The 13,640-nt window shown below is 37.6% G+C and overlaps 1 protein-coding gene across 1 annotated transcript in view; it reads left to right on the forward strand.

The window, feature by feature from the left end:
* LOC306750053 (ras-related protein Rab-26-like) overlaps positions 1–13,640 on the forward strand; it is a gene marked incomplete at both ends in the record, with an annotated part of 37,703 nt that overhangs the window by 17,378 nt on the left and 6,685 nt on the right. Inside the window, 3 exons of the mRNA XM_079233438.1 lie at positions 67–108; positions 1,536–1,602; positions 5,773–5,825. Coding sequence (XP_079089564.1) covers positions 67–108; positions 1,536–1,602; positions 5,773–5,825 — 162 coding nt within the window. The remainder of the gene's footprint in view (positions 1–66; positions 109–1,535; positions 1,603–5,772; positions 5,826–13,640) is intronic.

A 13,640-nucleotide genomic window follows, 5' to 3' on the forward strand; every position in this document is an offset into this window, starting at 1 on the left:
TTTCTCGTTGGAAGACGTGTTTAAATTTAGGCACTGTCACTTATGATTTATTGCTTTCATTTCCAGAATAAAGTCCTGAATATTGATGGAGTCAAGGTGAAGCTCCAGGTAAGAACTTCATCTTCATTTATCGTGGCAATCATCAACAATGCTCCTTTACTGTTTCTATAAGAGAAAGGTGTTTGCCAAATAAGAATCAGGCTTTAACCCATGTGGCATTGTAGCCACCTGTCAGATCCTGTTTGTCCCTGAGATAAAACCCATTTTAGCGTTTGGCTTTTGTTTCTTGAGGAAATCAATGATCTTGATGCAAAAAGCCTCTAAAAGCACATTAGGATTCATTAATGTATTCATAGAACAACTCAGCATTGTTTTGTTTTATTTTTTTCTCACAGAGCCAGTAATTGTGTGAATCATCCCTAATGATCTGAATTAGGGGTTGATGGAGGCTGGTGGAGCAGGCCTTTGCTCTGTAATGTATTCATTTGGGTTTAATTGGCTCAAAGTCAGTTTGCAGAACACCAGGCAGCCTACAAATAGATATTTCTCTTCCAGTAATTGGCGTCCTTCATTAGTGCAACTTGGATCCAGGGGGTGGTTGCCCTGGGGGGTAATCTGGAGGCAGAACCAGCATGAAAGCTGACACGTCTCAGAGAGAGAAAGATGAAGAGAAGGTCCAGAAAGAGAATGCAGCAAAAACAAGTAATATCTGCAGTCAACCTGCACAGGTCTGCTAGGGAGTAAAGAACATGTAATTTACTATAGGAGCCAAATTTTGAAGAGCGACTGTTCTGCCTGATGAAAAAGACGGATTTATTAGCCTTTGAGAGGAATGGCACCAACCACAGCTGATTACTATTCAATATAATGAGATTAGGTATATTGGGAAAAAATAAATACCAATATGTGCTAACCTTAAATTTGAACTAATGAATGTGTTATACTGTATTACCAATTAATCACATTACTGTGCGCTATGTAAAAAGGATTGTTTATAGGAATAAATCACCTGTTCTTGGAGAGTATTTGAGCATCTCTTAGCTGATTGTTTTGAGTTTACAGCCTTTGACTTTAGTCTTTGTGTTCACTCTAATTTACCTTGTTTTCAGCCACAAAAAAGAGTTGATGAACCTAATGTATGCTACCTTTCCAGCACCAAATGGAAGTAACATTTTCGACTTGCATTAACCAGGTGGATGTAAACATGACTCCTATTTAATGCTAATTTTGGTCACAATTTGCTATTATTTATGGTTACCTTTTTTTTTACGGTTGATGTCAATGTTGTGTTTACAGCTTACTGCGCTGCCCTGAAGTGGCCAGAAAAAGTACAGCTCTTTTTCAATGCTGAATTCATAAAACAATGGACTATTCAATAGTCCTGCATATCTCATTTCCATATTCCAGAGTGTAATCGAATAGAGGGTTTCACAATGAGCTCCAGCGAGATGGCTGAGCAAACAGAAGGCTTATTAAAAAGATAAGAAACTTCTTCCTCTTTTCAGTGATTACCTTTCCTCTCTTATTCTCTGCAGATTTGGGACACAGCTGGACAGGAGCGGTTCCGCAGTGTCACTCATGCCTACTACCGTGACGCCCACGGTGAGACGCTCACACACATATACACACTTATATACGTTTTATTATTTCTTTACAATAGAGGATTTACTTTTGAGTTATCAAAATGTTCTGTTACACTTCAGATGCTTGACATGCACCCTAATGTGCAGTTTCACATGCGACATTTTGAGTGCACATATGCACATATACTAACACAATACATACACTCGTATACATTGTATACTCTTCCTGTGCACATCGAGGTACAATAAAAGTGAGTTTTTGGAGAATTCTGGTTTAGACTTGCTGTATTGCCATGATGATATATTTTATATACCAGTTACAATTCCCGGCCGTGGAAGTGTTCTCCTTCCACTGTGCAGTATTATCAAGCGCTGAGGTTTTATAACTCTTCTCCTGGTCGAAGAACAACACATTCCAGATGCGTGGGATTGTTTGATGATCTGTAATCAGTAATCACAGATGAGCGTGCGTCTTCATGTGTCTATGAGTACTTTTTATTCATCATGATGTTATTGTTATTCGCCATGTAAGTTCATTTAGAAAGCTCTTAGTGGAGACACTCCATTGGTTTCTCACAAAGCTGGAAATCAAGGCAGAGCTGCTTTTAGTAAATTGGGCATAAACCGGAAGTGTTTCATTGAATAACAGCTTGAAATTAGATGACATGTTCCTGGAAGAACTAAATGATTTCACATTTACACAGAGAATAGCTGCAGGACTGGCTTTTCTCTTAGGGGGACTCTGCTCCTTTTTTTGCTACTTGATATTCACACAATTTTGTATGCGTTTGTCATTTTATGTATGGAGAATGGTTTGGTATTTTAATCTCCGGGCAGTTTGGGTTCTCTATGTGATCAAAAGGACGTTCTCTGCATCTGTGTGTCCGTATAATCTATTTAGGTTTATGTGTGTACATGATTTATAAATCAGACTCAGCCCTTCACGGGAGTGAAAACCTTTTTGCCTGCCTGTCCACATCCAACGTAATTAACTTTGTTCCATAACACTGTAAAGAGTACTCCTCATTATTTAAACACACATGGAGATATTACAACTTTATCTAACCTGAACAAACTCCTGTTTCAGCACCCGACTGTCGGTGACGTTTGGAAGTCTCTGAAGTGCTTTATGCTACTTTGGTTTCCCCAGCCTTCAATACTTTGTTCAAACAAAAGCACTGCAGTGTGATCTGCCTTCTTACCTTCACAACGTGTGTAAAGTCGACTGCCAGTCTCTCTGTGCTTCCCAAAAACTCTGAAAACAAACTCAAGTTTCTTTCTGCAAAGTCTACTTTTGTCCTTCATTCTATCCCCACTGGAAACTATTCATGTAACAAAAACAGTTGTTGCAGGTTGAGGGGAAGCCACAATAACTTTTGACTTTTTATAAACTAATGACATTGGCATTATGACACACTGAAGGATTTACAGATTGCACAGTTTAAAGAAGCCTGGCGGGAATTCTTTTGTGACCTTAAACCCATTTTAACATCAAATGTATGACATGCAAACACGCACACCATTAAGTCAAGGAGAGATATTCTGAATGGAGCTGATAAAGCTCTAATGGTGAACATGTTAACAGCTGAACAGATAATACAATTGGCAATGGTGTAATGGGTCATTCTAAATGGTTTATTTGATAAGGGAACAGTGCACATTTAATACAAATATTTCTGTCTGAGTTAGCCAAGAAGCTATTTTAGGCAGATCTTACAAAACAAACCTAAAAACAGAAATAAGATTAAATATACAAGGTTATTAAATGACGCTTTTACAATGTGTGCACAAACAATGTAGGAGGGAGAATATTAAAATACATACTATCCTCATTCAGGAGACATTGTCAAGTACTAGCAAGACAACACAGAGGCTCACCAATTCAACACACACAAAGCAAATAAAATGAGGGATAACTATGTTAAAATAGAATGGACTAAAGACAAGATAGACACAAAAAACATCCAACAATTAACTGTTTAATGTTTTACATGGAACGAAATGATTGTTTTTAATTTACTAAATAGCACTTTTGTATTTAATTAAGGCTGACTTACAAGAAAAACTATTGCTTGCGTTTCCGGAAACCTTTTCTTAATTTCAATGTGATGTTTGGTGATGTGCTGATCCTGTAGTTACATTCTGCTTCATAACTTTAATTTAATAAACAGCAATGAAGCGCAAACTGAACATTTTAAAAGATTCATATAACCCACGATGCACCAGGGAAAATGAAAATATGAACAAATTAAAGCTTTTCAAATGATGTCAATGAAATCACACGTAGTGTGATTGAAAATGAAGTGTGAATGTGAAAAAGAGACGCACACGCTCATCATAAGGTCTTTAATTCCCATTGCTGTTCTTCCATCATCGTTTTCACATGTAAAGTGTCTCACCAATTAAGCTTTATTCATTCCAGCTTCTGTTTCTCCTCTTCTCATCAAATATTTCTCTATTGTGTCTTCACAATATATGTTCATTCTGTCCTTCAAACTTCAATGTCACTGTTCCATTTGCCAGTAAATCTTACGGAAGAGACATCTTGATTAAATCTGTTGTGTCCAGCACTCGAAGGAAAACAGAAGTTCGGTATATTTTGCACAACATATACAGAAAGGATCCGATTTGGTTAACACATTTTTTTACAAATAACATTTGTGGCTGACCTTTACAGTTAAAGGAGATTTGATAATAGAAAACACCTTTAGGGAACTAATGTTTAATACAGCTGGCAGAAAGGCACACATGAAAACACACACACACACACACACACACACACACACACACACACACACACACACACACACGCCTTATGATTTTCAGTGTCCTGGCTTCAACTATGAAGTTATAGCTGAAAGCAAAACGGTGAGAAACAGCTCCAGGGCAAGAACTCTGCTTTATTACTTAGCTGTCAGTCTTCATCGTGTCCGTCTCTCCTGGATTGCCTCCTTTCCAAGATGCAGTCCCTCGCTGCCTCCCAAATACCTGCACACCCTGGGCGCACTGCTCCGTAGACAGATGAGGAGACATGTACCGAGGCATCTTTCCAGTATAAAAGTTCTCTTTTACACTCATATTTTCTCATTTGTGTCATTCGTGTGAAGTTGAATGCTTGTAAAAGTTACATATAAACTATTAGATATATGTATTTGTTTTTAAAAGATCTTTACATCGAGGGCATGCGGAATAACTGTCACAAAAATGCTAAATACTCACCTGCGAATATTTCGCATCAAAACTAAATGTAAAACAAATGCAAAAACAGTTTAAGGTTTGTATAGATTTGGTCAGGCAGACATTTGAGTTCCCTCTGGTTAACGATTATGCAGTGTTTATGTTGAGGGCTTTTATTGTGAACAGGAGTGGATCTGGTATGCGCTTCCTTTGTCCCGTTGCAAAATCAACCGTGTTGCAAAAATAAATGCAACACATGTTTGCCTCATAATATCCACATTTTGTGTGAAATTATATATTGATGTGATGAGTTAATAAGGCCTTAAACATGTTCAAATAAGATAATGTGTAAGTAACTCAATTTGTTTTTGGACGTTAGAGACATTTGTCAATCAATTTTATTGTTTTGTTGCATGTTTTTTGTCTGTCTTAAGCAACATTTATCTGGTTTCCTGTTTTGAGATGCGGTGCTTTTATTTTGAAGGGGGCAAACGGCATTAAAAAGGAAGCCGCAGTGTGCGCAGTTTAATGGCTAATGCTACGGTCTTTACGGTCAATTTTTAATGGAGAAAGAAACGATATTAGCACTCCCCCAAAGAGGCACAAGCTCTAACGTTGATTTGGGAATTTATAAATAAACTTGAAATCATCAGTCTAAGTGCAGGACCATTATTCGGAGGGGTACGCGACACAACGTCAAACTGTGTAATTCTCAAAGCAAACCTAGGTTAAATGATGTTGCAGTCATTTTTCACCACCGAAAGGCTTAACTCTGGTCTGTCTGATTGTGATGCAGGACTTGGTCAGGGCCAAGAAAAATAGCTCAATTGAATCGGCCTAGGGCACAAAGAAAATTAACTTTTTCATAATTCAATTTTATAGGAAGTTCAGACATCAAGGAATATGAAATGGAATATTGAATTAATCACTTTATTTTACTTAACAATATGAAATGATTTGCAGTCAATTCATTTTGAAACGATACACTGAAACCTTTCTCTCTTTTTTTTAGCTTTGCTTCTGCTGTATGACGTCACGAACAAAACATCCTTTGACAACATACAGGTAGGTAACATTTATTGATCTTAGTTTTTTCTATTAAATAATTGTAATATTGTTATAACTACTTTGAAATATCCTAAATGTTTGTGTCAGATCCAGAAACCTGTCAATTGTATTCTTACCTACAAGAACAGATATTGATATTTTTTCGGGCAGGTGGTTCTGGACCAAGGGGGAGAAACAAATATCCGAACAAATGAGAACAAGAGGAATGAGTGTGTCCTTATGGACCACAGGGACTAATCAATGGTCCTCCAGCATTTATATCCCTCTCCATCTCTATCATACTATCTAGTAGACCAGTACATTTTATTTCAAATGCAATGTGCCAAAAATACCACAATGTCCTCCTGCTTCCAGTCACATTTGATGCACTGCAGCTGATATATGAGCAAGAGATTCAAAGTTCATGGTGCGATGTTATGTCCCAATTAAATGCATACTGTACTCTTACTTTGTAACCATAACTGCAGTATGAACTGAAAGGAAAAGATACAAAAAATGGTGCCTTCATATGGTGAACATAAATGAACATGGCTGCTCTTCCTCTTAGAATCAAAAACTGGAAGTCAGAGCCATGTTTGATTTTGTAGTGTTCAGTTTTAGCATGAATCTAGAAATCCAAGACGGTGACCAAAGAGAGGTGATGTGTTATGTCTGCCCTCTCTGTAACTGTACCTCCTCTGCTCTTGTTTTTCCTAATTTATCTAGCCTCCAAGTGTATTAGAGAGGAATGGCTTTTATTAAGCACTTGAGTTTAGTTGTATTTTATTAGTCACTGCTGGGTCATTTGTCGTCTGCATTTTGAAGCATCCAACTATTATGGAACAGTGTGGAGCCACACTGCAGCTAGAAGAGACCAGCTCCGGTCCTGAGGAAGGTGTCCCGGTCTATATCAGTAAGATGAGTGAGGGAGGAAACCATCATGCATACTAGCACAGAAAGGTTCCAGTCAGACCAGTGGGGTCCACTCTGAGCTGACCTGTCCTGCTGGTTGGCTCAGACTATTACATGTTGTGGCTTCATTCACTCCGACAACAGGAACACTGACAACAGAGTTGATGATGAAGGATGAAACTGATGAGAATCATGCAAAGGAAATTTTCATTCAATTCATGACCACACAGGATAGGATTGCATTTCCTTCATGACCAGATACACAGCTTCAGTTTACTAAAAGTCAACGTGCTTGTATAAAAATTGTGCCTTATGAGCATAAAGCTTTATTTATTAAAGTTGATTGATGCCGTCTGTCCTGCAAAACACAGCAGCTTACCTATCAAATCACAATATAGTCTCAGCCACCCAGACATACTCCATTTATTGATTCAGCTAATTAAAAGAAATTAAAATGCAATACAAGAGGGCAGATGGCCAAATTGACACAATAAATGTCATCCATTGTATGTGGGTCATATAGTACCGTAGTTATGTGCATGTAGAGAGCAAAACGGCATTACAGTTTGCTGCTAAAATAATATATAATACTGGCAAGAAAGGATATTTACAATGCTGTTGTATTGAAAGGAAAGGAATCATCTTTTTATTTGGGGGGGTGGGGAACTAAACGAGTATACTGTAAAAACATCACCAATTTTCCACCTGTAAAAGTCGATAGCAGCGAGGACACAAAATGACAGCTTCCCAGAAGCATCGCCTCCATTACCTTCATGGTGTCACTATGTCATCACACCTGCTGGTTCCCGCTGTGTAGTGATGCACCGTGCAACAGGAGGGGTGGCAGTTTAACCGCTTTTAATTGTCACTCGCCATCAGAAATAAAATCATCGTTCTCTCATAGCAGCAAAGGGCTGTGAAGGGACGTGTACATGATGAGCTCTAGAGGGAGGACCGAAAGGACACTGATATGTTGGGCAGGCAGTAACGGAAGAGAAGCACGAGTCAAAAATGTTTCATCAGTGTGTGTATAATCTGTTGAATACAATCCAGTGAAGAGCTGCAACTAACAGTTATTGTCATTGTTAATTATTATATAAGCATGATATCTATGCAATCTATATATTGTAAAAAAAATGGCAAAATGTCACCACTTTTTCTCAGAGCCTAAGATGACATATTTTGTTATGCCAGACCAAAGATTTCCAATTAGTAATTATACACAGCAGAGAAAAGTGTCTGTGTTTTTGTTGGTATCAAATTAGTTGGTTGCTGGAATAACTGAGTAATCAACGTTATTATGACAGCACTAATCCTCTTCCTCGAATCTGTTTTAGTCCTGAGATTCTTTATAGTTTATGTTTACATGTTATAAGTGTTGGACTGTGTTTGAAATGTTTCTGCACTAGTCAATCTTCCAGCTAACATACCCAAAAGTTGAGACCCTGGCCCTTTGTATTGCAAGTTTCTCTGGAGGATATTCCTCTTTATCCTTCGTGAGTTTGTTCGCTTTTCAACTCTACACCCTAATATAAAAAGACATATAATTTATTCTAACTTACAATCTTCTTTATTGGCTGTAACTTACTTTTTATTGCTGTATTTAACTGTAGTGTTGCCTCAGACTGAAGTTTGGTTATTTGAAACCGTTTCTAGTAGGGCTGCCACCCTCTTAGTTGTTTTGGTATAAATTGACTGAGATTTCTTAAGATGTCTTTTTTTTTATTTCCCAGAAACTAATGAGCACATCTGGGAAACACCAGATGTGTTGCTTTTGTGCAATTCTTTGTGTAGAGACTCAGTTATACAGATCTGACGATTAAATCAACTGATTCTTGAACGTTAGTTGACTGAGTGTTTTGTCTAAGGACAGCCCTTGTTTTAAGTCTCCCAGAGAAATCTCTCTTCACACGCCATGTTCAACTCCCCCTAACCCTGCTTAGCCTTCCCTGCTCTTTTTCTTTTTCAACTCCACACTCAGTCGATGTGTCTTACAGCGAGGAGAAATGCTGGTGGCGAGCTACAGATGCCTGCCGGCACGCCGCTGCCTAACGGGCACTAACTCGTGTTAATGAACGCTAATGGTGATGAATGCCGCTGATGAAGGAGAGGGAGAAGCAAGAAGGGGCAAATAATTCACTCAGAGCGGCTTCCCTCTGCAGTGCATTATTGTTTCACTTGCTAGGAGACATTTAGATTAATGTCATAGGAGCTGTCCGTCATTACCGTGAGAAAGACTCGACACTTAAAGTGACAAAATGATGCATCTTATGCTCTGACTTGCTACATCTGAATTATAAACTGCTGTCATTATGGATAGTTTAATTGTGGTGGTTTAAAGATTACAATGTAATTTCCTTGACTCTGCAGATCAGTGTGAGTTTTCTTTCATTTGTGAGCATTCATTTCAAGCTTCATCTTACATCAGAGGCTGTTGGTAACCCTCATATGAATCACTTTGTAAAGTTGTTTTTAAAGGCGGTGACAAACAACATATTTTGCTGCTTACTTGTATAGAACTTGCTGAACTGCTGACGTGTCTTTGAGCCAAGAAACCAGCGCCCGCCGTGCTGTTTTTGTAGCTCAGCCTTTTGAAATCCCCACAGCGATTTTCATAACATTTCAATTTATCAGCATTAAGTCGCCGATCCAAGTGAAGCAGTCTTGTAAGACCCAAACTCTCTGTTTCACATTGACTGTTAACAGATCAATAGCTCTGACCTGAATACATTCTCTATGAATACAATGATATGATTCCGATTGAACAGTCTGGCTTTGATGCTGATTGTTAAATTATCTATTACTTTACAGCTGCAGTTGCTCTTACATCTGTGTGTGTCTGTGTGTCTGCCCGTGCTGATGCCTGAATGCTTGATCATGCGTGTGTAATAAAGCACTTAAGATAAATTTCCACCACAAAGAGAAAAATAAATCTACTCCTTTTTTTCATCCTTGTTGCACTTTTCTATGGCCTCTTTGTTGTAGGGGGTATAGAAAAAGGAAGGTCATCATCTTGCCGCTCTTTGTTACACAACACATAATTTCTGCCTGCTCACCAAAAAAAGTGCCTTTTTCTGTGTGTTGCAACTATGTAGAAGGAAGCTCTTTACAGAGTTCAGACAAAGGTCAAAGCCATTCGACGTCTCTCAGAAAGACACTGTTGGCAAATCATCTTTCCGTTCTATCTTTTCTTTCACCGTCAAAAAGCACCTTGAACTATTTAGAGAAAAAAAAGATAGCTTTTCAGAAAATGAAGGTACCCAACCGACTGTATACTACTTTAATAGTGTCATGAAAATGTATTTGCACCTTCCTAGATATTTTTTATTTATAATCCTTAATTAATCTCAAAGTGGGGATTTTATTTAAATTGTTTTATTTTGTCTTGCTCAAGGAACTATGGGGAGACCAGGGATCAAACCGCCTACCTTGTGGTTTCAGGACGACCACTCTCCCCATGAGCGACAGTTATATTATAGATTTGGAGTTAATTGTTTTATACCTTCAAAATAATGAATATAAGACAAAGACAACCTGAGTAAAGATACAATACAGTAACGCCAACTGGCACTTTGGTAAAAGTAATAGTTACTCATTCAACCAATGAACCAAATTGAATTCATAATTAGTTTCAATTTGACGATACACAGCTGCCAGATTCCTGCTAGCCCTGTTGAATCTAAACATAAGAGCAAGTCCACCTTGTATAACCTTTTTCCCTTCTATACATTAAATAATCATTTTAAAACTGTATTTTGTATTTTTTCAGGTTGTCTTTGACTTGTATTTAATTTAATTTGAAGATCTGAAAGAACTACCTGGGACAAATATGCAAAAATAAAAGAAATCACAAAGAGGCCAAATACTTTTTCACAGCACCGTATTTCAAAGATTGTCCAAGAGGGAAAGGCATCTGGTAGTTATTGTTATACACACTTTACTGAACTGATGGTGTTAGTGGTGTCTGAAAAGAAGAAATATTCAGGGCTAGACAATTTGGAATTTTTTTGTTTTGGGATTGCCTTGGGGACAGAGTTCTGGATCTATAAAGGAATATTCTGCAGAAAGAGAGTATTTTCTGCTACAGGAAAAAAAACATTTGCAATGCAAGTTTAAACTTTTTTCCCCCATAACTGTATATACAAAGTAAATTTTACATTGTCATTTTCCCCAAAACCCTTTTTAATGTGAACCAGATTTGTCAGATAATCTGGGAGCCAGAGGTCCTGCACTGTGTCTTCATCCAACCATCGTGTTGTTTGTTTTTCTTTCATCTTTCCAGTTCATCGCAGCAACTATTGAAACTGCAGTTTCAGGGGAAATATGGGATCCCTTTAAAGCCGAGTTCTGTAAACCTTCTTGCTTCCTTTTTTCCCCGTTGTACTGAGATATGTTTGTTTTCTTCTCTTTGACAAAAAATATTAATAGTTACACTTTCACTGAAATACAACATCCAGCACGATTACAAAAGCTCAATGTTTTTTTCCTGTCACTCTATCTCGTGTCTTTGCAGAGTGTTTTATCTCTAACTGGCATTAACAAATGCAGAGGCGTCATCATGTTTGTCTTGTGGTTACTCTGCTTTTTATCACATTCCTTCAATCCTGTCATCATGCAGATAGACAGATCTTATAGCTTTTGTTTGAAATGAAAGGGGTGTGAAAATGGACCTTTTTATGTTCTCTTAAATACTAAATGCCATTGAATGCACTTGATATGAACATAATGTTTTTATCCGCTATGCAGTGAAGCTTCTTTCAACCAAAAAAGCATATTTTAAAGAGGGTTTGTGTACAAGGACTGATGAGATCTGGGTTTGATTGACAGAAGCCCCACACCAACCTCTGACACTCAATGTCTCTGGAAACGATTGGGGCAGATGCCACCGATCATATCATGATAATGAGGAGTGTGTATGTGCACACACACTCAGAAACTGGCACACGCCTAACACACTAGCACATTCCTGCCTTGAGGTGAGATGGTTTGTGGATCTATTTATTTTCATGAAAATGTGGCAAAGTGACATATTTGCAGGTTAATGACTTCTGTTGTTTTTAGCTGCAGCTTTGAGACCTTTAAGCCCGCTCACACTGAATCTCCATTTTGCTAGCACTTGACATTTTACCCACTCCATTCTTTTCCCTCTGCAAAATACTGAAAAACTTAAATTATTGATTTATGTTTTATATTCCAAAATCAATAGTTTAAAGAAATATAAATCCATTCATAAGGTTAAGTGCTTGCTGGCACTGACAGGGTTTGTGAACTGATTTTGCAATTTGCAATTGACTTGCCACAAATGAAACACACAATTGGTCTTCCACCTCTGCTTTTCTCAGTGTCATCCATGTTGTTTAGACACACAAGAGGTCCACGGAAATGTCGCAAAGTAGGTAAAGATTTTCAAAATCAAAGGCAAATCATGCTAAATGTACATATGTAATGAAGTAAGCACATTGCAGAACACAATCGAAGTTTCAGTCGTTTTTTTTATATCCCACAGACACAGTGACAAAGTAGACTCCTCAACAGCTATACTAACAGAAATAGAAAATGCAGCTGTGCAGCACAGAAAATCTGTTAAATTTGTGCACAAATACTGTCACTAAAAGGAAAGAAAACCAATATTTTCTAAAATACCAAGTATATTCGTACCAGTCTTCATAGGAATAAATGCTTACATGAGTGTATTGCTATGAAATACTTAAACTTTATCTTAAAGAAATAAGAAACTGGAGGGGGAAAAATATTTTTTGCATGAAAAATATTCTCTTTTTCCATGCATTTCCAAAAACCTGTAATATACACCTGAATATAATATAATGTATTCAGCGAAAGCTAAATCACTCATGGACTATACATGTTAAGCAAAATGACAGAAACATGGTGGTGTAGCTGCTAAAACTATGAAAACACAATTAGGGTATTCTCCACAAAGCTATTCCTTCTTACAGTATATTATTTGAATAAAACAAAAATATTTGTCATGTATGCACATGGAGATCCCTATAGCCTTAACCTTTTCACCTGAACCAGCATGTTCATATGCTTACATGTGCTGTAGTTTTAGAACTTGGAAACCCAGAAATTTTGGTGAAAATACTAACATTTGACATTGAGTTCATGTTTAGAAATGTAGTCTTTACTACAAGCATGTAGCAAAGATGCTTTAAACTGAAATCGCTCTTAATGGAAAATGAACGTAGGTAATGTCTCGGATTAGACGCCATCAGAAAGAGTCAACGGTGTGTCTCCTTTGCCTCGTCCGATCTTATGAAACTGCAATTTAAAAGGTTTCTAATTGAATTTTGAATGAGGAAAAAAGTTGACCTTAATACTTCAGTATACTTCAAACTAAGAGTAGAATTTAAAAAAAAACTTCTATACAATTACAATCCTACGGATTATGATGGGAAGGGGAGACCAGAGCAATATGTTATGACATGTTCAGCCATTATTACTCTGTCTGGAAATGATTACATTATTAAAGGTTTATTTTCTCAGGACGGTGTAAACTGCTCGCTGACTGCAAAAGGCACAGGTTTAAGGTCAGTGCTCGTGTTTAGCTTACAGCACAAAACCAAACTGCAGCGCATCGAGAGACGAGAGGCTCTGTACCGTCTCACTCTCACCCGATCAAAGGCACATCAGTCATCCAGACATGTCTCACTCCCATGTTTTCTCTGCAGATAGACGCGTCAGCTGCTCTGTTATCAACATAAAAGCCCTCCTCTTCCCTGTCACAGAAACAGCTTTCAGGATGTTTTTTTGTATAATTATATATTTATAATTATAACGCAAGAGGGACTTCATGTCTGATGTGTTTTATTTAGAGATATTGTGTCTCCCTGTAAAATAAGCAGGAAAAAAAACACTCAAAGTACTTCCACAAATGTCAAAAAGCTGATTTGAAAATGC

This window comes from Taurulus bubalis (assembly GCF_910589615.1).
Source record: "Taurulus bubalis genome assembly, chromosome: 17".
Lineage (NCBI taxonomy): Eukaryota > Metazoa > Chordata > Actinopteri > Perciformes > Cottidae > Taurulus > Taurulus bubalis.